The following is a 26,716-nucleotide window of genomic DNA, read 5'->3' as shown; positions in this document are numbered from 1 at the left end:
CAGCCGGTGTGGCAGTTGAGTCAATGCTGTTGGCATCACTCTGCATCGGAAGCCAGTTGTTCAACCAACTGGGCTAACCAACATCTCACCATGGAGCTCAGTACTGCAGAAAATACTTTTAAAGAACTATGTCCAGAGGAGTACATCTACTCGTACTGGATAGTCCACTGACAAATTTAAAGAGCAAAAATTCAGAAAAGATTCCCTTCAATACCTGAGCAACAAAATGAGATGATCTTTGATTGCAGTGTGTAGGCACAATAACCCCAACATTTGGAGTGCAGTTAATGGGGTTTTATTGATTATATGCCTCAGGCACTGGTGTGAATGGCTCCATAACATGAGGTATGACCAGAAAGTCAAAGATGCTAAAATAAGAGATGGCAGTTCTGATGAGGAATGAGGACTTTAAAATAAACAACTTTAAATTGAAAACATGTTTTAAAAGGGAGCTTAAAATAAGGGTTCCGTATATTACTGGGTTTTCCCCTCTTTGTAAAGGACAGTAGGTGGATTTTAATGCCAACTACCAATTGTTTCATGGTCACCATTACAAAGACCCGTTTCTTTAGATTAGATTTCCTACAGTGTGGAAACAGGCCCTTCGGCCCAACAAGTCCACACTGACTCTTTGAAGAGAAAACCACCCAGATCCATTTGTCTCTGATTAATGCACCTAACACTACGGCTAATTTAGCATGGCCAATTCACCTAACCTGCACATCTTTGTTAAAAATCACACAACACCAGGTTATAGTCCAACAGGTTTAATTGGAAGCACACTAGCTTTCGGAGCGACAATCACCTGATGAAGGAGCGTCACTCCGAAAGCTAGTGTGCTTCCAATTAAACCTGTTGGACCATAACCTGGTGTTGTGTGATTTTTAACTTTGTACACCCTAGTCCAACACCGGCATCTCCGAATTATGCACATCTTTGGACTGTGGGAGGAAACTGGAGCACCAGGAGGAAAACACAAGGAGAATGTGCAAACTCCATGCAGAGAGTCACCCAAGGCTGGAATTGAACCTGGGTCCCTGGTACTGCGAGGCAACAGTACTAACCACTGAGCTACCGTGCCACCCCAGATTTCACTTTCAGGCTTTAGGAATTGAACTTAAATTCCACCAGGAATTGTCAGGCATTCACTTGGCCCTGCTGGATTACTGTTGACCTCATTCCTGATGAAGGATTTTTGCCCATAACGTTGACTCTCCTGCTCCTCGGATGCTGTCCGACCTGCTGTGCTTTTCCAGCACCACTCTCTCGACGCTAATCTCTAGCATCTGCAGTCCCCACTTTCACCCTGCTGAATTACTAGTCTAGTGACTCTGCCCTTGTAGCACCATTGGTAATCCAATGGAAATGGGTCCTACAACAAAAACCATTTGAGAACCAGTGCACAAGCTCTAATTTCTCTTGGCTAGGATCTAATGGATCCCTTCGAGGACCGTGGAGATTTTTCAGCCTGTGCCTGACAGAGTCTTCCTTTGTGAGTGAGAGAGGGAGAAGAGTACAAGGCAAGTAGCACATAAGAGAAGGAAGAATGAAAGGACAAGTCTGCACACTTTATATAAATGAATGACAGTTTTTTTTTGAATACCCAGCTTTTGACTGCAGAACTGTCAAACAAAACAGAACTTTTCCCCAACATTCACCAACTCTGCAAAGCAGAGAGAGTAGACTGCTAAAAAAAGACTATTTGTTTTATTAGATAGAGCTAATGGCTGTTTAAGGACCTTATCCCACTCTGTTCAGTAACCTTTCCTGTAGTGGGACAATAGGAGCCACTTTTTAAATAACAAAACCGAGAGTGCTGGAGGTCTGGCAGTAGTTGTGGAGAGAGAAGCAGAGTTAACATTTCAAGTTCAACATGTCTGGTCTTCCAAACCCCAAATGGCCTCTCTCTGTACCAGAATGACACTGAACTTTTTTTATTCCCATCTGCAATGTCAGCAGTTTGCAGCATTCCTGAGGCCTATGAACTATTGAATATTTTAATGAATGGTCAATATTGTGGACAGGGTCCCCGAAGAGACGTGGAGAGTTTTCTTTTCACACAGTGTGCTGTTGTGGTCTGGAATATGCTGCCTGACGGAATGGGACAGGCAGGTTCAGTATTAACTGGGAAAAAGAAATTGGCTAAGTATTTGAAAAGGGCGAAAATTGTACAGCTATGGAGAAAGAGCAGTGGAATAGGACACATTAGTTGGTTCTTTAAAAGAGCCATTACAGGACTGATAGGCTGAATGGCCTCCATGTGTGCCATAGATTCAATAACTCAAAATTCCCCTTTCTGCATTCCATCAATGTACCTGAAACCCCCCAACCTTAGCTGTACGTCTCATTGTGCTCCTGTCAGGTCTCCATCATTTTGCAGTTTCTTTTCTCTGTGTCTGATGGACAGTATTGGGTGTCCACACCCAAGCTCACTCTGTGTCCCTACACCCCTTACAGCCAACAAGGAGAGGAGACCTCCACCTCATCAACCCGGAAAAACAAGCAAAGGTGAGTAAAACTTCTCCAAAAGATGTCTGAATCGCAATGCCTTGTTCTAGAGTGAGAATGGGGACAGCGACCCCGTTCCTGCGGTGTGTGATCGAGCTGCTGAGGGTTATGGCTGTCCTTTGATTTGATCTGCCAGCAAAGTGGTTGCCTGGGTGGACCCCTGAAGCAGAAAGGGGGGGGTGAGAGTCCGCAAAATGCACTGGTCCTAAAGAACAGCCATTGACCCATTGCATCAGCAACTTGCATTTATGTAGCACCTTTCACGCAATAAGAATGTGATGAGACACCCCCAGCACTATCTCACAAAATCTGGACAGGTGAGCCAAAGATTGGTCAAAGGTTTTAGGAAAAGCCCGAGACAGAGAAGTGTGGGGAGTGGGGGTGGGGTGTGGGGAAGCGATGTGGGGGAGGGCGGGGGGGAAGCGATGTGGGGGGGGGGGGAGCTTTAGGGAGCTTGACACCTGGACAAAGCAAGGAACGGCCTCCAGCGGTAGAGCAGCTGACAGTGGGGAGATGTAAGAGGTCAGGGTGGAGGAGTGCACAACTCTCGGAGGTGACAGAAACATGGAGAGCAAGGCTGTAGAGGGAGAATAAAACGTTTCAATTATAATAGTGCTGGACTGAGAGTTAATGCAGGTCAGTGACAGGGTTGGTGGATGAAAGTGACTTAGTGCAAGTTAGAATGCAGTCAGTAGGGTTTCTGGAAGGTGGGTGATGGGCAACCAGGAAAGCACTAGAATAATTAAGAGCATGCTTTTAGTGGTCAGCCTGGAAAGTGCTGCACGTGAACACTCTCTCCACATAATGACAGAAAGTAACACAAGCAAATTGCTTAAAGTACTGTTATTAAATTGACACTTGGGGGGAACATGAAGCGACTGAGGAACTGGAAAATGTTTAAGATTGACATAGCAGTCCCTTAAATGTTCCTGTGATGCGGACTGTTCAAATAGGGAGTTCACCACATCGTGTCAGGAACCGTCAGCTACTCTTGTGGAACTTATGAAATGTATTAAGAACCTCCCCCTTTCCTGAACACAATCACAAACTTGTAAACTGCTTCAGGAATGTAGGTACAAAAGAGTGAGCCCAGGAAAATGGTTTTATTAAGAGAGTGAACCAAGGCCTGTAAGTCACTGTGGAAAAACATTCAAATACTTGTTGGGGAAAGTTTGAGTTTGGTGGGAAGTCGGAAAAATTGTGTGTGAATTAGAGAAGGGAAAGTTATTGATGGAAGAAATACTGGGAGAAAAGACATAAGGATAAAGAGAGAAGGTTTGATCTTTTTTGAGATCATTTGAGACCATTCTCTTTAGGAAGCATGAGGGATTCAAACATTAATATTTCTTGGGCATACAGGAATGAAACTATATAGCACATGACTGATAATCCCGATGATTCTCAGATAGCTGTTTCATCAGACAGAACACTGCGCCAATAAATCTTAGATTCGTTATTGTTTAGGATTGTTCCTGTTTATGACCAATGAAATAATGAGGGGCATAGTTAGAGTTAATAGTAGTTGTCTTTTCCCTAGGATGGGAGATTTCAGGACTTGAGGAAACACTTTTAAGGTGAGAAGAGAGAGATTTTGGAGAAACATGGGGTACACATATTTTACACACAGGGTGGTTTGCATATGGAATAAATTCCCTGAGGAAGTGTGGATGCAAGTATAGTTACAATGTTTAAAAGACATTTGGATAAGTATATGAGTAGGAAAGGGTTGGAGGGTTATGGGCCAAGAGCAGGCAGACAGGACTAGTTTAGTTTGGGATTATATTTGGCATGGACTGGTTGGACCAAAGGGTCTGTTTCCGTGCTGTATGACTCTATAACTCTATAAATGGCATATTTCTAAAAGAAACTGCATTGCTCAAACAGTTCTGTCGATGAATATGCCATCTCTCCCAACTATACCTGCTGAGAACTGGATACTCTGTTAATCATTAAACAGTTCATTTTCTTCTTGTCAGGTTGAGCATCTCATGTGGGTCTGAGTAACTGCAGGCATTCCCTACATAATTACGGCTCATGTGCATCTGTGTGTGCTGCTTATGTCTTTAAAACAAGCAGTACCAGGAAACCTTTAACCAGTAAACTGGAGAAAAATTTATTGAAGGGAAAGTGGGTGTATTACCAAAGCAATAACTTGACAAAATGTTATAGTCACCAGATCATGTGGGCGGCACAGTGGCTCAGTGGTTAGCGCTGCTACCTCACAGCGTTAGGGACCCGGGTTCGATTCTAGCCTCAGGTGACTGTGCGGAGTTTGCATGTTCTCCCCATGTCTTCGTGGGTTTCTTCCAGGTTCTCATGTTTCCTCCCACAATCCAAAAATGTGCAGGTTAGGGTGGATTGGTCATAAAAAATTGCCCTTAGTGTTCAGGGGTAGGTTAGGTGCATTACTCAGGGGTAAATGTAGAGTAACAGGGTAGGGGAATGGGTCTGGGTGGGTTACTTTTTGCAGGGTTGTTGTGGACTTATTGGGCTGAAGGGCCTGTTTCCACACTGTAAGGATTCTAAGTCCATAACGCATCAGTTGTAGAAATATCTATTGGTTAATAAACACAGTCACATAGTCATCCCACACAGTCTGCTGGTTGTAGTGTCCTCAGACAGTTACAGCACACCCAAGTTTCACTACACATGGTCAAAATCAGCATAGCCCCATCACACTGAGTTATAGTGTGCATAGCCACACCATGCAGAGTTTTACTGCACAGAGTCACATCATGAACAGTCAGCTCACACAGGGTTACAGTACACACACAGTCACATTGTGCAGAGCAGCAGTTTACACAGTGAAGCCTTGCACTGTCCCACCATGTATCTGTCAACACTGTGGAAAGTCACACTGTGAGCTCTCTCAATGTACAGAGTGACATCACTCAGGGTCAGACATCTCCCTGTACAAAGCAAACTACGGAGGGATATACAGTACATGGATACACTCTTTAGCATGCACCACACAGGCTCCAACTACACTCTGTCAATGACACTGCCTCTCCACGTAGCCTCCTTTTAGCAACAATGTGGAGTTATACAACATCACCTCCATCTCACCCCAAAAAAGAAATTAAAACAACAAACACATTCTTCAGCTTGCATTAAAACTGCTAAAGATCAGGGAAACTGCCTGTTAATCATTCTGTGTTCAGGGGCCTGAGTGGTGCAATGGGTTAGTAATATCACTTTCATCTTGATCACTTGGGTTTGGATCCAGTCCTAATCCACTCCACCCTTTGTAAAGGTCTTCCATGGAGTGACTTGACAGCAGTTTCAGCTTCACAAGTCTGCAGTGTTTACTCGTAATGGTTTTGCAGTTACATTTGGGTTATTGTTTTATGCATGAGTGTAAAAGATGAGGGTTGAAAATCAGTGAGTCGTGCACACTGTGGGTTTGCTCCCTGGGTAGCCTGTTCTTCCTTTTGCTAACACTTGTTCCTCGATCTGAGAGTGATTGATGTCGACACTGGAAGCAATAGAGAGGAAGAGAGAGAAACAGCCACAAGTTGAGATGGTGGATGGTGCCAAGGTGTTGCTGTGAGGACATCTCAACACCATCTGTCCTGTCCGTCTGTGCACTTCATTTCTCCCTCCAAGTCTGAGCTGTGCTGTTTTGGGAAGACTGTAGTGGAGAGTACAGCTGATAGAATGGGGACCTTCCCCAAACTAACGGGGATATGTGGAAGGTGTGTTCATCGTGGATATAGCAAATCCAGTATTGTGTTTGCAGTAAATGTCTGTTCCACTTTTACCCAGTGCAGTTGCTTCCCTTTGGCAAACCATTTGAATGATCTGTCCTTTATGTGTTGCTCGTGATCAGCAGAGCTGAAACCAGATGGTTCCAAGCAGCGTGGTGTGATGGATGGGAGTTCCTCTTTACTCCTTTCAATCTACCTCCCACCCCTGCCATCACAGGAATGTTTGTACAAATTTGAAAACCACTGAGGAAAACATCTTTGCTTTTTTAGCACACAATCTAGAAATGGTTTATTTTGAATAGTCTGCACTCTGTCATTACTGCTTCCACCGAATTGCACACATACCCCTGCATCTTCAAACAAAGCTTTCTTTATTTGTACCTGGGGTATCTCTGGCTAGGCCCAGCATATATTGCCCATCCCTATTTGCCCAGACAATGGTTAGGAGTCAACCACGATGCTGTGGTTTGGAGTCACCTGTAAGGAAGATCAGGTAATGATGGCAGGTTTCTTCCCCGAAAGGGCATTAGTAAACGAGGTGAGGTTTTACAGCAAGTGACAATGGTTACATAGTCCCCACATTGCTGACTTTTTATTCCAGATTTTCATTGAATTCATGTCACCATCTGCCAGGGTGGGATTCTAACTCTTGTCCCGGAACATTAGTCTAGGGTTCTGGATTACTAAACAAAAACATGAATTGTGGATGCTGGAAGTCTGACTCAAAAACAGAAATTGCTGAAGAAACTTGGCAGGTCTGACGGTATGTGGGAAGAGACAAAGCAACATTAACATTTGGAGTCCATTTGCCCTTCTCCTCAGCCTCTGAGCCTCTGAAGAAGGGTCAATGGACTGAAGACATTAATGCTGCTTTCTCTGTCCACAGGTGCTGTCAGACCTGCTAATTTTCTTCAGCAATTTCTGAATCGCTAGTCCAGTGACAGTACCACTGTCCAACACCTCCCCCTGGATGTAACTGGCTTACTTGCAACGATATCATCCCTGAGGTACCCGACCTGATTGCTTTAACCTGTTCCCATTGTTCCATTCCAGCTGCAGTGTTTGTCATTGCATGGTCTCTCCAGGTGTCCCTACCTGTATGTTGAAGTAGGGCTCAGTGGATGTCCAAGTCTGACAGTTCCCTGAATTCACTTGTTGCTTTAGCATTGTCCATTCCTGTGTCATAATGCAATTAATGAGAAAGCAATCCTCATGAAGATGGGGCAAGACTTGGAAGAGCTGGGCAGAGACACTGATCAATGGTATTCCAGGAATTGGCCCCCCAGAGAGAAGTTTCCCTCAGAAAATTACAGCCCAATGCAATTCTGCTGAGAAACCTGATGAGAGGAGGCCATTCAGCCCTGTTCAACCATTCAATGCTGGTTGACCTGTTTGATAACATTATCTACTATTCTGGTTCCCTCAGCTTTAAAGTCCACATCAAAGAAAATTCGATCAGTTTTCGTTCTGAAGTTTTCATTTGGCCCACAGGTTCTCACAGTTTTTTGCAGGTGATTTTCCATTTTGCCTTTGTGTGCTAGAGTGCAGCTTTACACCATCCCTGAATGGCCCCTCTTTCATTTTAAGATTTCAACCTTTGTTCTGACCTATCCCACATAGAAAACTGCAACCTACATCAATGACAATCCCTCCCTGAGTTGTCTATTCCTGAGAGAATTCGAGTTGAGTTTTTGCAACCTGTTTCCATGGTTTAACCCTCTGGCCCCATTCTGCAGTGTATCCTCTCCAGATCGATAGAGTCTTGCTGAGATCTACTACCCAGAACTGAGGACAGTACATGAAATGGGATCCAATTGGACTTCTATGAAGCTGTTGCATAACTTTCACACCTCTGTAATATAAGGCTTTGCTCTGTATAACAATCCCAGCCTCAAACATTCTAGTGACATATACAGTCTCACACACAGCATCCATGGGTGACCTTCCTCTGACCATTAGTGGAGAGGAGATATTAAGGCCTTGAACATACATTATTCCAATCCATGGTACAAAAGGTGAATGGCCATTTTCTAGACCCATTGTCAGTCTCATGTCCAAGCTCATATCCTCCAGATAATTTTCAGATGTCAGAACCGCATCATTATTAAACATTAATGCATCTCTCCCAGAATCACATTGTACCTCTTTTATTCCTTTACATCACCAATCACTTCCCACCAACACAACCAGCGCAAGTTGCTGTGTGATAATCCCGGAATGCCCTTGCTGTTTACCTTGTGGGTATCCCACACCCCATGCTCTACAGTAGTTCGAGAGGCACTACCTACCCAAGGGCAGCTGGAGATCAGCAAGAGATACTGGCTCAGCCAGCGACACCCACATCCCACGAGCAAATAAAAAGACGGTGACTTGAAAAGAAAGAATTTTGCATCTTATCATAAGGAAACAATCTCGCAACCCAAACAGAAAATGGAAAATCCAGGAGTGGTTTGAAAAACAGGAAACTTTCTTTTGGAAAATCCTGCTGCTTGTTTCTGTGGAGGATTTCCTACCATGCTGTGAATATGTCTGCTGGTGTGTTCTTCCATTAAATGGAGAGTCAACCTTGTCTCACACGATGAGATATTGATGAGACTTTTATAATTTCTTCCCTGTATTTCTGTTCAATTCTTTCCCCATTCAGGGGATTTGTTCCTCCTGCAGTTTGTTACCAAAAGACAATTCTAGGCAGGATACAATACTTCTTTAAACAGTGCATGGAGAATAAAGAAATAAGCGCTGAAAATGTGTTGCTGGAAAAGCTCAGCAGGTCTAGCAACATCTGTGGCGAGAAATCAAAAGAAGGGTCACTCGACCAGAAACGTTAACTCTGATTTCTCTCCACAGATGCTGCCAGGCCTGCTGAGCTTTTCCAGAAATTTCTGTTTTCGTTTCTAACTGACAGCATCCGCAGTTTTATTTTGAGAGACAGAGAGATTGAGGAAAGTTACTCCAAAGTTTAGAACTTGGGGCAAGTGTCCCAAGCTGTCCCTGGAGGAACAGTTAAAATCAGGAGCATACAAGTGGCTGGAATTGGAGGAATTTCGAAGTCATGAAATGGATTGCGGGATAAGAAACAGAGAGTAATAGATAGCAGGTATTTTTCAGCTTGGAAGAAAGTTTGTAGTGGAGTCCCCCAGTGTTCATTATTGGGATCTTTGCCTTTCCTGGTACATACAAATGACTTGAATCTTGGTGTGCAGAGGACAATCTCAGAGTTTGTGGATGACATAAAACTTGAGAGAATTCTAAATGCTGAGGAGCACAGTGCAGAACTTGACAAGTGGACATTGGCAAGTTGGTGATGTCGGTGATAGGTGGTAGGTGAAGGTCAATGAGGAGAAGTGTGAGGTGATGCATTTTGCTACAAAGATCATGGAGACAGAATAAAATAAAAGATACTTTTCGAAAGATGTGAAGGATTAGAGAGACCTGGATGCATATGTTCACAGGTCATTAAAGGTGATGGGACGGTGGAGAGAGCTTCAGTAAAGTATTCAGTATTCTAAAATTCACAACTATGTGCATGGAGCATAGGAGCAGGGAGGTTATGTTGAACCAGATATATATATATATATATATATATATATAGGGCACTGGTTAGAACTCAACATAACTATTGTGTCCAGTTCTGGGTGCCACTCTATTGGAAAGATGTCAATGCATTTAAGCGAGTGTGAGAGAGGCTTATAAGAACAGTTCCAGGGATGAAAAGCATCAGATTGGGAGAAAGATTGGAAAAATTGGGACATCTCCTTGGAGAGCAGAGGGCTAAAACTTTTGATAAAAGTTTTCAAAATCATGAGTTTGTTCAGAGCAAATGGGGAAAAACTTTTCCCACTAATAAACGGATTAAGAGCTAGAGGCACAGATTTACAGTGTTTTGGGAAAGAGTAAATGTGAGGTGAAGGAAAAGTATTTTTTCCCACTCTGTGAGTTGTTAGGAACTGCCTGAAAGGGTGGAGATGCAAGGTTCAATCCGGGCTTCCCAGAGGGTCTGGGATGATTATTTAAAAAGAAACCATGTGTAGGGTTGTGGGGAAAGGGAGGAGATTGGCACCAAGTTAAATGCTGAGAGAGCTAGTACAGACACAATCGGCTGCATGGTCTCTTCCTGCACTGTTACAATCCTGCGATGCCAGAGAGTTGTAGGGCTGGAGGAGATTACAGAGCTGGGGAGAGATTTGGAAACATTTGATGATGAGAAGATGATGTGGTGTCATTGCAAGCTACTTTTGAGGCTGTCCTTGAGGTGTTGGCACATCTTCACATCCCAACAGGAATTAGGGATTAGGAAAAGGAACCATGGTGACTTCCCCTCTTTCTAAGACTAACTACCCACTCTCCAGCCCTTTATAAACCCCGTACCGATGTAGTGCCTCCTCATGTCAACCTAGGTACCCATCCCATGAAGCTTTGCCCTTTGCCCTTTCACCTATCATGTCAACTCATCTACTATTCACCATGGACTGACCTCAGCACACATGTACAGATGAGAAAGAAATAACGTTCTGTTAAATAAAGTAAGTGCGCTGCAAAGTTCACTATATTGTGAAAACTGCCCTCACTAAAAAGGTAAAGTTGTCATCGGACCAGAAGACTGCTCTCCAATGAGAAAGAGACAGCTGGGGGTGGTTTAACCAGAGGGTCACTGAGCCTCAGGCGAGGGAAGAGGTTGAGAAAGAGAGTCCTTCACAGTAACCTCAGAAGTGAACCCCTACTGTTGGCAGCACTCTGTGTCAAACCAGCCATCCAACCACTGAGCTAACCAAATCCCTACATCCTCAGAAATAAAAATACAATTGCTACATTTAAATTCCTTCATTTCAGTGAAGCTTCCTTTACATTTCTTTCAAGTACAACACATTCCCACATCAAAGAGTTCAAAGTCACTTCTTACTGTCCGTCAAATTGTGAGATGGAAGGCACAATGCTGTGACAATGTATCTTCTGAAATCAATTGTACTGCATTAATTCACCGTGATAGAGAAGCTTTCTCTGTTGGCAAAAATCTCGGACAGTGTACCCAGAGATTTTGTGACATTAAATATGAAAGATTTTCTTTCTATCACACCTCTCATAAGCTTAGGGTTTGCAAATGCTGAAGTCAGTTACTCCAGTTAATTTGCATACAGAAAGCTTTGCACACACAGCAGTATGATATTGTGATTTGGTCAGGGTATAAATATTGGCCAGGACTCCAGGGAGAACTCCCCTGCTCAACTTCAAACTGGCACCAGTGGGACTTTCAAATGTATCCAAGAAGGCAGACAGCACTCTGGTTCAGGATCTCATCCTCTGACAGTGCAGCACTCCCTCAGTATTGTACTAGAAGTGTCCATTTGGATCTTATCCTCACACTTCTGGAATGGGATTTGATACTTCTAATGGAGAGTTAAGATTGCTACCCACTGATCCGTAGCTTTGATTCATTGCATCCGTGTAGCCCATAATGACCACATTCCTGCACAGGCATTATTAATAATAGCCTGGGAGAGGAAAGACCCTGAAAAAATCAAAAACCCCAAAAAATCATTGGAAATTCAAGTTAGTTAAGGCAAACCAGGGCAGGACTAATGCAGTTAATGTCGGGCCCTGGGGATGTTGCAAACGAGACCTGGGGTGCAGGTGTATAGTTCCTTAAAAATGAAATGCCGATAGGCAGGGTGGTGAAGAAGGCATTTGGTACACTTGCCTTCATTAGTCAGTGCATTGAGTATAAGAGTTGAGATGTCATGTTGGAGCTGTACAGGACACTGGTGAGGCCTCTTTTAGAATACTGCATTCAATTCTGGTTGTCCTCCTATAGGAAGGATGTTGTTAAACTTGGGAGGGTGCAGAAAAGATTTATAAGGATTCAAGATTAGATTACTTACAGTGTGGAAACAGGCACTTCGGCCCAATAAGTCCACACCGACCCGCCGAAGCGCAACCCAACCATTCCCCTACATTTACCCAACACTACGGGCAATTTAGCATGGCCAATTCACCTGACCTGCACATCTTTGGACTGTGGGAGGAAACCCATGCAGACACGGGGAGAATGTGCAAACTCCACACAGTCAGTCGCCTGAGTCGGGAATTGAACCCGGGTCTATGGCGCTGTGAGGCAGCAGTGCTAACCACGGTGCCACCGTGCCGCCCACGAATGCTTCTGGGTCTGGAGGGTTTGAGCTATAGGGAGAGGCTGAATCGGCTGGGGCTAGTTTACTTGGAGCATCGGAGGCTGAGGGGTTGATAAAATCATGAAGGGCATAGATAGAATGAATAGCCAATCTCTTTTACCTCGATTTGGGAGTCCAAAGGTAAATTGCATAGGTTTAAGGTGAGAGTGGAAAGATTTGGAAAGGACCTAGGGGCACCTTTTCACACAGAGGGTATGGAATGAGTTGCCAGAGAAGGTGGTGAAGGTGGGTACAGTTGCAAAATGTAAAAGGCATCAGGATGGCTCCATGAACAGAAATGGTTTAGCGGGATATGGGCCAAATGCTGTCAAATGAGACTTGGTCAGATTGGGATGTCTGGCTGGCACCAACGGGTTGGACCGAAGGGTCTGTTTCCATGCTGTCTAACTCGATGACTCTCAGTCCCTAGGTTACATAATGTGATGTCACTGCAACTGATCATAGGCTCATCCTCCCTTCCTTACCATTTGGAGCAGTAACCTGCAACAGCAAACTCTGCAATGACACAAAAACATTTTGTGTGTCTGTCCTGACTACTTGACCTGCTTATGACTCCCCATTTTGAAAATCTCATCAAAGTCTGTTGAATCCAATTCATTCATCCTCATCCTGAGCTCACGTTTCTCCCAGGTCAGTATTACTCTATAAGGCTTCTTTAACTCATTCATTGGGTATGGGCGTCACTGGCTGCGTCAGCATTTATTAGCAATCCCTAGCTGCCCTTGAACAGGTGGTAGTGAGCTTTCTGAGAACTTTGAATCACTCTAGGAGTCTTCATCGGGCATCTTGAGCATTGAGCTCTTGTCCCTTGCTGCTGGGTTATCCAGTGTTCAGCCTGACATGTTTTCACACAGTTTCTGTCAACATTATATCCATATTTATAATGATGCTGGTGTCTGTGAACCACTTATGCTATAATTGTGTTCTCCTCTCCTAAATAGATGCAGAGCAGAATTTAAAATAGAAATATAAAAATAGAAACAGAAAGTTTTATTTTAAAATAAATCACATCTGCACCCCCTTGTCCAATTCTCCCTCAGTCTCTAGCCAACCACAGCTAGTTTAATTCCCTCAATGTTATCCCACAGGAAACTATTGCATCTTTAATAAAACAATAATCAAGAGAAGAGAGACTGAGTACTGTGGAAGGCATGTTGTTCATCACAGAATCGCTGCTTCCATTAATATCTACTCTCCACTTCCACAGTTTCATTGAATCCCTGATAGAAATATTGGAAAAAGAGTCAGTCATTCAGACTCTCAAACCTGTTCTGCTGTTCAATTACATTTTCAATTATCTATATCTGAATTTAATTTCACCTCTGGTTCCATAACCAGTAAAATGTTTATCAAATCAAAATCTCTCCGTTTTGAAAGTTTCCCTTGGTCTCAGGATTCTCCCTTTTGGGAAGGGTTGGTGAGAAACTTCACATTTCCACTATACTTTGTGTCAGTCAGTGTTTCCTGATGTCACTCCTGAATGACCGAGCTGTAATTTTAAAGCTGTTTCCCTTGTTCTAAACTTCCCCCACCAGTGGAGAAAGTTTCTCTCTATTTCCACCACCAAATTCTTTCATTATCTCTTCATTATCTCTTCATTATCTCTTCATTATCTGTTATGGTCAAGAAAGAAATACAAGCCTGATCTGTGCAGCGCTCATCATTTAACCCTTTCAGCCTACATATGACAACTGTTTCTGCTAATTCCTCACTGATATATTTTTCAGGACAAGTCTGAGATGAGTTTAAGGTATAGGCCAGGCAGATGTCTGAGACAATGGGGAATGGACATTGATAAACTGGCCTTTGCTCTTACTTTGGTATCAGTCAGTTTCTATCCTCTGTGTGTGTGCTCTTTCCCATGTAGATTGCAGACTGTCACTGACCAACCCAAACCTGTCACCAAGGCTGAGAATAACGTCTGCTAGGAAGTGTAACCACAGGTTCCTTGCTAAACAGGAGAGAAATGGAAACATTTGCCAGACATAATGCCTGTGAGCACAGGCCATTAAAGGAAGGAAAATCTCCATCTCACACACAGACACACACACAGAGTCATAGACATACACTCTCATATACGCATTCACAGAGACACACACATGCATAGACACACACAGAAACACGCACGCATCTATAGAATCTGGCGAATACAGTGTCTGAGAATACTGAACGTGACCATTGCCGTATGAGTCTTCATAGCCAATCTCATTAATCGTCTAGCATTTAAGGGATCAACAATTAATTGATGATTAGCTATCTACTTAAATAAACTTAATTTTGTTAATGGACTAAAGCTTTGAAAAGGCATGTGCACAAAAGCCATCCAGCCCATCAAATAATCATTGGTCCCACACCATTGCTTCAAACTAATGCTTTATCAGTGACCAAAATATTTTTCATTACACTTCTCTTCCTGATGACATTTCCCCAGAGCATCCTGATCCCAGACCTGAATTTTCTTTTAGTGTTTTGTAGCTCCTCCTTCTGCTGAAGTCATGCTTTAATTTGAAATACTAAATGAACCTCAGTACTTTGTAAACATGAATAAGACGCCCTTCTGTTTGTTTCTCTTCAAAGGCGAACCACTTGAGATTCTCTGGTGTAGACCCTTTACTAAGTCCCATTGGATAAGGTTGCTACTTTTACCGAGTAACAGAGACATAGAGATGTACAGCACGGAAACAGACCCTTCGGTCCAGCTCATCCACGCTGACCAGATATCCTAAACTAATCTAGTCCCATTTGCCAGCACTTGGCCCATATCCCTCCAAACCCTTCCAGATGCCTTTTCAATGTTGCAATTGTACCAGCCCCCACCACTTCCTCTAGCAGCTCATTCCATACACATTCCACCCTCTGTGTAGCAAAGTTGCTCCTTAGGTCCGTTTTAAATCTTTCCCCTCTCACCTTTAACCTATGCTCTCTAGTTTTGGACTCCCCTACTCTGGAAAAAAGACCTTGGCTATTCACCTTTTCCATGCCCCTCATGATTTTATAATCCTCTATAAGATCACCCCTCAGCCTCCGACACTCCAGAGAAAATAACTCCAGCCTATTCAGCCCCTGCCTGTAGCTGAGGTTTGGATCTTACCCATGTCAGATGTTAAATACAAGATTGCTAAGTTCATCAGGCATCACTGAAACTGATTTTCTTTCCCTAACTATATTGCTGAAGTCTCCCTAACTCTAGACCTTGCTTAGTTAGAGCTGGAACAGCGCAGCAGGTCAGGCAGCATCCAGGGAACAGGAGAATCGACGTTTCGGGCATAAGCCCTTCTTGGACAATCCAACCACTGGGATGCCTCAGACAGATCAACTGATCAGTTGTTACAGAGATCTGTTACTTTGAGTCTCTGTACTACCTTCCAGAGCACCACTACTGCTGAATTAATAATTTGGAAAGGGAATTTAGAGACTTGCAATTGAAAGCTGTTGATGGGTATGGAGCAAGGGATTTAATTACTGTAGTTTTAACAGAGATGTTTGCAGATGTCCAGTGAGGCTTTTAAAATATTCAGAAAATTTATATATTCAAAAAAGGTACAATTTGTGGAAAAGTGCCAGGCTACCAACAATCTGGAATCCTCCCTGTGGAATTGTCGGTTAGATTCCAACCCGAGTTACTCAGGAAGATGTTTAGCTGTAACAAGTGTTGTTAATTACCAAGTTCCCCTTAACCTGTTTAACCATCACTAGGATACAGAACTTGCCTAGTGTTGCGCTGGAAAAGCACAGCCGGTCAGGCAGGATCCGAGGAGCAGGAGAGTCAATGTTTTGAGCATGAGCTCTTCATCGGGAATGCAGTTTGGGATGTGCTTTTCCAACACCACACTTTTCTCACCTCATGCATGACCTAGCCTCCCTCAGTGCTGCCCCTCTTGTTCGATTCTAGCTCCAGCTCACCATACGCTGTTCCTGGAAGAATTAGCTAATTGTCAGATATCTACTGAAAAACCATCATCCCTGGTGCCCATGCCAACATCAAAAGGCCTGTGTACTGCTGGCATTCCAAAGCTGGGTGACAGACGTTCCATGTGAAGGTGTTGGAGAAGAGGAAAATGACACCACACTTATCCAACAAGGACCTGGTCCTGGTCCTGGTCCTGGTCCTGGTATGGCTGGGTGAGTGAGGAGACAGCTCACGCCCTACCTGGTAGACAGGCTGGTGCACAGGAGGGGGCTTCCTTCTCCAAGTGCTCTGGCAGAGGACCCCATGCCCCCAGACCCTGGCAGCCTGGTGTAAGATCCTCACCCCTTCAACATTCCAGAGGAATGGGCAGCAGTGCCACAGGAACATCACTCTTCCTTCGCTATTCTGCCAGTGTGAGTGCCATACCTCACATCCTCCCTCACTCCATACCTCACTCTGCCACTTCACATTCTGTACCTCACACTCTCCCTCACTCCATACCTCACTCTGCCACTTCACACTCTGTACCTCACACTCTCCCTCACTCCATACCTCACTCTGCCACTTCACACTCTGTACCTCACACTCTCCCTCACTCCATACCTCACTCTGCCACTTCACACTCTGTACCTCACATCCTCCCTCACTCCATACCTCACTCTGCCACTTCACACTCTGTACCTCACACTCTCCCTCACTCCATACCTCCTCATACTCTGTATCTCACATTTTCCCTCACTCCCTACCTCACATTCTCTACCACACAATGTACCTCACACTGCCTCACTCTGGTACCTCAGGCTCTACCTCACTCTGTACCACACTCTGCTATCTCACTTTGCTACCTCACTCCTCACCTCACACTGCTACCTCGCACTCTGCCTCACGCTCTGTACCCACCTGCCACCAAGGCACATCCTGTGCCACTCTCACTATTCCTCACTCAATATCTTCCCTCACTCACTCTCACCCACCTCAACCCACTCCATCACTGCACCCCTGCACCCCCCCCCCCCCCCCCCCCCCCCCCCCAAACACACACACACGCCACTAACCCCTGCCTGGCCTCTGTGCTGTCTCCTCACTCACCCAGCCATACCAGCACTAATGTGCCACCCACTTTCATCTCACTTAACCCCTCCCTTTCTCTCAGTCCATGATGAACCAGCCAATAACAAGGCAGGAAGGACCATGGTGGGTGGAGGGAGCCTGACATCAGGCTCCTCACAGCACCCCTCACCCACACCTGCCACCCCGCCCCATTAGGAAGGAATCTGTCCCTCGTGGGAAAGACATGGAGCACCTTGCAAGAATCCCATGTGGCTGTACATCCTGCCAAGTCCCATTTGCCGTTTCACTGCAACCCTCACCTTCAGCCCACTGTCAGTGTGATACCAGTGTAACCCACAGGGCACGACACCTTTGCAAATATGTATAAGGGAAAAGAAAGGAAAAATTCAGAATCCAATTCCAGCTCTTTTAACATTAATTTGGTGACCGTATTCAAACATAAGAGAGAGTTTGTTTCTCAATCACTTTAACTTGACTTGTTGTTTCAATTCCCTATCTTCAGAGTCTCTCCCTCAAGTATTCACACAACCAAGCTTAGACTTTCTCAGCTTCAAATAACACATTCTAGGCTCTTATGAAATGCTTCTGCTTTAAACCATTTACAGTAAAACCCTGACACTGAATAAATCCATTTCCTGACATTTCTAAACTATTTCCTTTCTTCAGGAGAAACTATTCCTTACATCTAATGTCCACCAGGACCTTTGTGAATTAAAAATCAAAAGCTTCCCAAGCTATGGGTATGTCATAGGCAAAAGAAACCCCTCCTGATCATTCTAACTTAAAGCAGCTAATGCCATTCAATCTTTACCAGTGAAACTTTGCTAATGCAAACAAATTTCCATTATCACCCAGGATTGTGGCCAATCCTATTAGTTTAAAACAAAAATACAGCTCCTGAAAGAATGACAAGTTAATCATTAAAAATCCTTCCCCACCCCCATATGCACAGACCAAAGCCCACATGCCACTAGTGCAATATCCAAATTCTAAAATAAACTTGTTTAAAATATACGTAAATTATATGCCCCATAGTACAGAGGCTGGATAGGCTTGAGTTGTTTCCTTCGAGGAGGTAAGGCTGAGTGGGGACCTGATAGTGGTGCAGATGATTATGAGAGGCATTGTCAGGATGGATAGAGAGCAGTTGTTCTCTTTAATTAAAGAGTCAATAACAAGGAGACATAATATTAAGGTAGACAGCAGGAGGTTTCGAGGGGATTTGAGGAAAATTCTTTTCACCCAGATGGTGGTGGGAATATGGAATGTGCTGCCTGGGAGGGGAGCTGAGGTGGAAAACCTCACAACTTTTAACAAGGATGTGGCTGAGCACTTGAAATATCATAACATTCAAACTATGGGCCAAGTGCTGGAAAGTGGGATTAGTATAGATATATCAACACGGATTAGATGGGCCAATGGGCCTCTTTTGTGCTGTATGACTGTATGACTATTGTATGCTACATATGAGGTACTCCAATATTGAAATCTTTCTGATATCAATGCTACCGTGTAACAGTAGCCCCTGAGTGACTGTGTAATATATAGATCCTTAGGCTGATTCTGTCCCTTATAAACAGGGTATCTCACATCTATCCTGCAAGGCTAACACCAGCACAGCGCTACCAGCTCCCTGGAATTATTTGGCCAATGTTTTTGCCAGCGTTATTTGGTATTAATTCCACAGTACAGAAACAGGTCATTTAATTCCGTTGTTGAGCAGTGGTGTTTATTCTCCACAGGGGCTAACTTACTTTCTCCTTTTGATTTTTAAATGGCTTTGATGATATCTCCTCTGAATCTTCATATCCTTTGCTTAAGTTATTATTTTATTGTTGGATATAGCAGGAGAGGTGCAGCTGCATTCCTTGAAGTGTCTATTATAGATACACCCTGCTGTTACTTGGCTCTTTCAAAGGAGACACTTACCTAGGACATTCCCACTAAGTGCCATTCAATTTATGTTCATAAGTAACCCTCGTCTGCTATCCGTTTTTTTCTGTTTCAATTTCTTTTAGTAGAGAAAGACTGAACAGGCTGGGATCATTGCTTAGAAAAGACAGGTTTAAAAAGCGATTTAATGAAGAATTTTCAAATAATAAAGGGATTTGATTGTCGAGATATTTCACTGGCAGGAATCCAAAATTAAGAACCAAAACTGTAAGAAATGTTTGCTATGACTCAGTTGGTCACACTCTTGTCCCTTAACGCCCCCCGCATTGCGAGACGCAACCAAACGTAATAACCAGCAGGTGGAACCCGAATGTAGCAACTTCACAAACCTGCCAGTTCCATGAATGTTACAATGTTCACCAGTTGCTGGTTGTGACAGCATGAAATACAGGTAACAAAGTGAAGAGTTCATCACAATCGGATGCGAGACATCCAGTGATGCTACCTTGAAAACATTGGGGAATAGTGATAGTCAACTCTCTATCACACTAATCAAATTAGCTTTATTTCTGTTTTGTCAGAGCTTGATTTGTGCAAAATAACTGCTGCATTTCTCACAGCACAGCAGTAATTGAACACCATCATCTATAAAAGTGCATTAAAATCTCCTGTGGCTGGGAAAGCAAACAGTTTTTGTTTTAATTGTTGGCATCTTATTACTCCCGGTGCTAACCTCTGATTTACGGGAAAGTGGTGTTATCCATCAATTTAGTGGGAATCCAAACGAAAAGACAGATGTTTGATTTCTGAGCCTAGTTTGCCAGTCTGTAACTGGTGGAACAGGGACATGGATTGGTGCCCAACTTTGAAATATGCAGCATACTAATGTTGCCAGCTGTTGCGTTGCTCATTGATGCATTTGATAGATTTGAGCAAGATTTGTGCGATGTTGCCCAACAGGCAGAACCTGAGCAAACGTCGTGGTGACACGAAAGGACTCAGCAGTCAGGTCTGTGGGAAAGTGAGACTTGCCTCATCATCTTTGATGCTGTCGTGTGTTTTTCTGTTGAGTCCCTACTGCCCTCCCTCGACGTTTCCCTTCCCTATTTCGGGACATTGTGGGTCTGTTTTCCTCAGTGGGTAACAATCTCTCCTGAGTGTACATGTCATCAATTTATGTCCCACCCTAGATACTTGAACATCAAATAAAAGCTGGTTTCTGGCCATGGTGCATGTTATGCTGCTAGAGGTATAGGTGCACACAAATCATACGATGCAACTATTTCAAAGAACATCTCTCAGTGCCCTGGCTAATATTTACCTCTCGATAACATTGTTTATCTGGCCAATATTATTTTGTTGCTTTTTTGAGCTGGCTGTGCGTAAATTGGTTGTCACATTTCTTGCAATAATGATTCGTCTGTAGGGCACTTTGAGATGTCCTGAGTTTGTGAGTGGCTCTGCGCTTTCTCATTCTTTATTGAGTTCACATTGACCTGACATTACGTCAGACTAATCTTCTGGCTATATTTGACATTCTCGGTTGGAGACTGGGTCATGTGCGATCCAGTCTTGTTACCACCAGCATTTTGTTTTAAATCTTTTCCGTAGGTTTGAGATTTCAGTCGTACACTCGTTAATGACAAATATCTTTGAACAATTTCACTCCAGTACATGGTTCCTGCAAAGCTACAACAACACACTAATCACCTCTGATTAGTGTGAATTGTACAATCTCTCTCTGACAGGTTGTAAATTGAAAATTGCCAATAAATCCAAAAGGGTGATTTTGTGGTGTGCTTCTTTCAAGAGGTTAGAATTGAGTGTTCTTTCCGGAGGCTTCTATTGCTCAATATATTATCTGACCTGGAAAAGAAAACCATGTTTATGCAGATAAATCAATAGAATAAATTTTAACTTTTCCTTATTAATTCCAAATTAATTCTTCATTGATCTCCTGCTGCACAGCTGCAGTGTCTGGGATGTGGAGGTTGGTTATAAGCAATCGCTGGTGGCTTGGGGAATGTTTACCATGCAAATGACTGGGAATCATGATGCTGTTGCTGGCATTTCTGCTGGAGTTTGCTCCATCCCTACAGCCCACTCAGTCCCTCAGTTGGCAAGGGTGTGATTACTGATTCTTACAGGATTCACAACTCTGTGTCAGTATCTATGTTTGAGCACTGCATTCCTTTTTAAGACCATATAACATCGGAGCAGACGTAGATGATTTCCCTGGGACCTTGATTTCCGTCCAGATTAAAAATCTGTCTAGCTCAGCCTCAAATATACTTAACTACCCAACCTCGACAGCTGGCTGTGGGGAAAAAGCAGAAAACTGGAGCTGAGGCTTAATCAGCCATGAGCTCATTGAATGGCAGCAGAGACTCAATGGGCTGAATGGCCTATTTGTGCTCCAATGTCAAATGGGCTGCAAAAGGAATCTTGTGCTCAAACACAGACACAGACACAGACACAGACACAGATCCTATTATCAGGTAGATAGTTTGCTGTCACAGTAACAGACCCTGTGAGAGGCTTCTGCGTGGTTTTAAGCAAAATTGACACTGGGGATGATATCAGTAGCTAGTATGGTTTCATGTGATGGCTGAATTTCAGGCATTGACAGTACAGCCTGTGACAGAGTAGCTAGGAAGCAGAATGCACAGTATTTCCATAAGGTCAGGCTTCATCCTTACGCACTGATCCCTAACCTAGCTCATACCAATGAAGTTTGTATTTTATCACTCTGTGTACCTCAGCACCATCTCAGGGAAGTAGCACTGAGATCAGAATCTGCCCTGACAACCCCAAGCAGGCTGAGAATGTGGAATATCTTCATTTTGAAGTTTGCAGATAGCTTCGAACCTGCAGCAGCTCGATAACTGGTTTCTGGACCCTGTTATCCATCTTACTGAGTATGCAGGGTTCACGGAGGGCATGTGCTGGAATGTGTCAGAGATTATTCACCCTGATTTCTTGGTGTCTGAAGTTACATATTCCATTGAACAGATCAAGCGCCAACAACAACTTCAATTTTGAAGGCACCTTTAATATGGTAAAACATCAGCAGGATGTTGGGTCAGACCATTGAAAAACTTGGACAAAGAGGCGGTTTCAAAGGAATGTTTTAAAGGGGGAATTTGATGTTGAGAGGCAGTGATATGGAGGCAATCCCAGGATTTCTGCAACTGAACAGATCCCCACAGCCAACATTCCAGGAGGACTGAGACCTCTGAGAGTTGGGAGACTCAAAGTGATTACAACAATGGGGAGCAGTGAGGCTGTTCAGGGATTTGAAAACCAGGAGGAGAACTTTGAAATCAAGACTTCAACTTTTCTTTCTGTCTGTCAGTATGTTCTTCTAGAATCACAGAAACATACAGTACAGAAAAGGCCATTAGGCTGAACAATCTGTACCAATAAAAGTCTACTCAATCAGCAGTAGTTCCGCTTTCCATCTGAATTAACTGCCCAGAGGCCAGTGTCCTGTTATGTTGCTTGTGCACAATACACTGACTGTAGAGTCAGACCCTGAACCAAGGAGATTCTAAATCCTTGGCTTCTATTGGTCAGCTTCCTGATTGGTCCAGGTTAACAACCCCAATCAAGGATCTCATAGTCAATGAGATTCACCTGGTCCCAATCACGACATCATCACTTGGCTGGAATACTTTACTTTAAACACAATTACAAAAGTATGCACACAGAGGAGATAAAAGGTTGATGTCAGTATGTATGATCCATGGGAACTTCTTGTGACAAGGTGGACAACTGGGTGAGAAGGGTGATGGGCCTAGAATGTTCGAGCTCTATCACACGCAGTGCTTCAGTTCCCATCTGAAGAATGACCACTGACAGGGAATCCGAGGAGAGGCAGTGACGACAACACTCAGCAAGTTCAGAAGAGGCTGCAGGGAGGTTGAAAAAAAATCCTTACTTAAGTTTAAATAAATGTTAGACCCTGTTAGCGGTGCTGTTAAATGACAACTCAGTGCATTGAATTGCTCTGCAGGGGATGGGCAAATTAACACTAATGGTCATTGAATAAATGACAGCATTTCATTTGGATAATAACTCATTTACTGAAAACAATCAACAAATAGTTTGCATTCAGTGAAACCTCAGGGCCTTATTAAAGACACTCAGGTTATTTTCACTGTTCTTTGAAGAGTTGGCATTAAGTAGCTACTGAGTAATTGTGAAAATAACACTGTCCCTTTGAATAGTAAAATGAATTTGCCGCTGCAATGCAGGGGTATTGCCTTCATTGTGATCTTTGAGACAGATTGATCCGTTGAAAGCCGTGTTCTTTGGTGTGTTGTTGTAGGTGACAATTGTTTTGCTGACATCTGTTGCTCAGGTCTTTCAAAAAGTACTTTATTTTACCAAGAATTACAAAAATATGCACCCAGATAAGAAAATGGCACGTGCCAGTGTTTCTGATCTGTCAGGAACCCCTCACATCGCTCTCAATCTCATCCTAACAACATTCTCATCTATTTTCCTTTGTTGTTTTCTCTCTCATGTTCACCTTCCCCTTACTTTAACGTTTGTTTCAGCCACTCCCTGTGGGACAGAGTTCCATTTTCTTACCATTCCCTGGATGAAGACATTTCTCCCAAATTCCCAATGACCGCTCTGGGCTAAGTCAAACTGGTTGCTAGGAGACCTGCTCATCGGTCTCCTAGCAACCCAGCCCAAAGATGGTAGATGTCTCCTCTGCCAATGATGTGATCAACTTTCCAAAGGGAGACAGACAGACGGAAGAATATTTATTTGAAAGACTGCAGTGCAGCCAAAGATGTCCCTACAGGGATTGTAGCTGTTTAGCTGAGTAAGAGAGAGAGGGCCCATTAAATGTGGCCATGTAACAACTGTGTCTTAAAGGGGATGACATGGGTGTTACCATTACATCTGTGGTGAAGCCACGGATGACAGAATGTGTAGGGTTCATTCGCTGTCGGATAGTTTACAAAAGGTGCTCACCCTCCACAGGTGACATTTCTGATCTCGGTGATCTTGTTTGAGGGAGGGACTGGGGGTGGTTGCTAAAGGCTGCTGTTTACAGTGATGCGCAGTGTGCCTCTGCTGTGTGTGTACTGGAGGGGCTTGGGTGACTGTCCCGCAGCCTTTGGGAGTCTCCTCCCTCCGAGCAATGCCCTGTCCAGACTAACTATAGCTGCAACAGAGTGACATTATCAGTCTTCAGCCAACCTATTGTTCCACTGGGCCCTCTCATTACCACATGGAATGTTTTCTCAGAAGCTCATTCAGTGAGTCAAACATAATCGGATTTGTACAAGAAAACCACAAACATTAGAGCTGGTTGAAGATTAGACCATAGGAAAGAGGAACAAGTGTAAGCCATTTGACCCCTTGGCCTGTCCTGTGATTCAATGGGATCATGACTGATCTGGCATTCCTCATGTCTGCTTTCTTGCCCTTTCCCCGTAACCCTTGATATCCTGATTGATCAAGAATCTATCTACCTCAGCTTTTAATGTATACAAGGATTCTGTCTGTGGCAAGGCATTCCATAGACTCTCTGAGAGAAGAAATTCCTTCTCATCTCAGTCTTAAATTGGTGCCCCTTTATTCTGAGACTATGTCCTCTGCTCCTAGACTCTCCCATGAGGGGAATCATCCTCTCAGCATTGACCCAGTCAAACCTCTTGAGAACTCGATGTATTTGGATGAGGTCACCTCTCATTCTTCGAAACTCCAGTGAGTAGAGTCCCAACCTGTTTAGCCTTTACTTATAAGACAATCCCTCTATGTCAGGGGTCATCCTAATGAACTTTCTACTCTGCCAAATGTTTTAGATTTCCTGGATTGTGAGCATTGCTGACAAGGCCAGTATTTGTTACTCATCACAAATTGCCTTCCAACTGAATGGCTCACTTGTCCATTTCAGAGGGCAGTTCAGAGTCAACCACATTGCTGTGGGTCTGGAGTGACATGTAGGCCAGACTGGGTAAGGATGGTAGCTTCCTTCCCTAAAGGTCATTCATGTATCATTTGTGCTTTTGCAACAATCAGTGACACTTTGGTCAGTACCATTGCTGAGACTAGCTTTCAGTTCCAGATTAAGAAATGAAATTTTTCAATTCCAGCAGTTGTGGGATTTGAACTTGTGTTCTCAGGGTATCGTCATGGCCCTCAGGATAATGAGTGCAGTGGACATCACCAGCGTATCAAAATGCACAGCAATTAAAATCTGGGATGTCCCTGAGGCCAGATTCCGAGGAATGCAGCGATCTCAGGAGGTGGTAGATTTGGAGGAGGTTACAGCGATGAGGAGGGGGTGAGAGCCATGGGTAGATGTGAGAATTTTTATTAATAAGGGATTTCTAGATTGGGAGACACTGGAGGTCAATGGGCAAAAGTATGATAGGCAAAAGTTGACCTAAGTAGGGAAGATGTGTTGGGTAGGCTAGAGGTTATTAAGGTGGACAAAACTCCAGGGATCAATCCCAGGTTGCTGAGGGAGGTGAGAGGGGAAATAGCTGGGGCCCTGACAGATATTTTTGTGGCATCCTTAAATACAGGTGAGGTGCTGGATGACTGGAAGGTTGCTCATGTTGTCCCCCTGTACAAGAAGGGTAGTAGGAATATTCCGGGTAACTACAGACCAGTGAGCCTGACGTCAGTGGTGGGAAAGTTGCTGGAGAAGGTACTGAGGGATAGAATCTATTTATATTTAGAAAAGAATGGGCTTATCAGTGATAGGAACATGGTTTTGTGTGGGGGGAGATCGTGCCATGCCAGCTTAATAGAGTTCTTTGAGGAAGCGAGCAAGTTGATAGCTGAAGGAAGGGCTGTTGATGTCATATACATGGACTTTTGGTAAGGTGTTTGATAAGGTTTCCCATGGTAAACTAAGAGAGAAAGTGAAGTCACATTGTGTGCAGGGTGTTCTAGCTAGGTGGATAAAGAACTGGTTGAGCAACAGGAGACAGAGAGTAGTAGTTGAAGGGAGTTTCTCAAAATGGAGAAAGGTGACCAGTGGTGTTCCACAGGGGTCAGTGTTGGGGCCAGTGTGGTTTGTGACATACATAAATGATCTGGAAGAGGGCACTGTTGGTATGATCAGCAAGTTTAAGATGACACGAAGATTGGTGGAGTAGCAGAAAGCATAAGGGACTGTCAAAGAATACAGGAGGATATTGATAGATTGGAGAGTTGGGTGGTAAAGTGGCAGATGGAGTTCAATCCAGACAAATTCTAGAGTGAATTATACAATGAACAGAAGAGCCTTGGGAAAAGTTGATGAGCAGAGAGATCTGGGAGTACAGGTCCATTGTACCCTGAAGGTTGCTGCACAAATGGATAGAGTGGCCAAGAAGGCATATAGTATGCTTGCCTTCATTGGACGGGGTATTGAGTATAAGAGCTGGCAAGTCATGTTAAAATTGTACAGACATTGGTTCAGTCGCATT

General features: G+C 43.8%; 1 protein-coding gene across 15 annotated transcripts in view; it reads left to right on the top strand.

Moving 5' to 3' along the window:
* srcin1a (SRC kinase signaling inhibitor 1a) overlaps positions 1–26,716 on the top strand; it is a 584,261-nt gene that overhangs the window by 351,844 nt on the left and 205,701 nt on the right. For 8 of the 15 annotated variants that reach the window (XM_087977753.1, XM_087977751.1, XM_087977755.1 and 5 more), the window contains one exon: positions 2,458–2,508. The exons of the other annotated variants lie outside the window; for them this stretch is intronic. In XM_087977753.1, the coding sequence (XP_087833879.1) occupies positions 2,458–2,508 (51 nt within the window). The remainder of the gene's footprint in view (positions 1–2,457; positions 2,509–26,716) is intronic. 15 annotated transcript variants of the gene reach the window in all.

This window comes from Chiloscyllium plagiosum, unplaced genomic scaffold, assembly GCF_037043375.1.
Source record: "Chiloscyllium plagiosum isolate Xiang-an unplaced genomic scaffold, Cpla_swu_hap1 HiC_scaffold_32, whole genome shotgun sequence".
Taxonomy (NCBI): Eukaryota; Metazoa; Chordata; class Chondrichthyes; order Orectolobiformes; family Hemiscylliidae; genus Chiloscyllium; species Chiloscyllium plagiosum.
The sequence above is the reverse complement of the archived record's forward strand: the minus strand, read 5'-3'. Positions and strand labels throughout refer to the sequence as shown.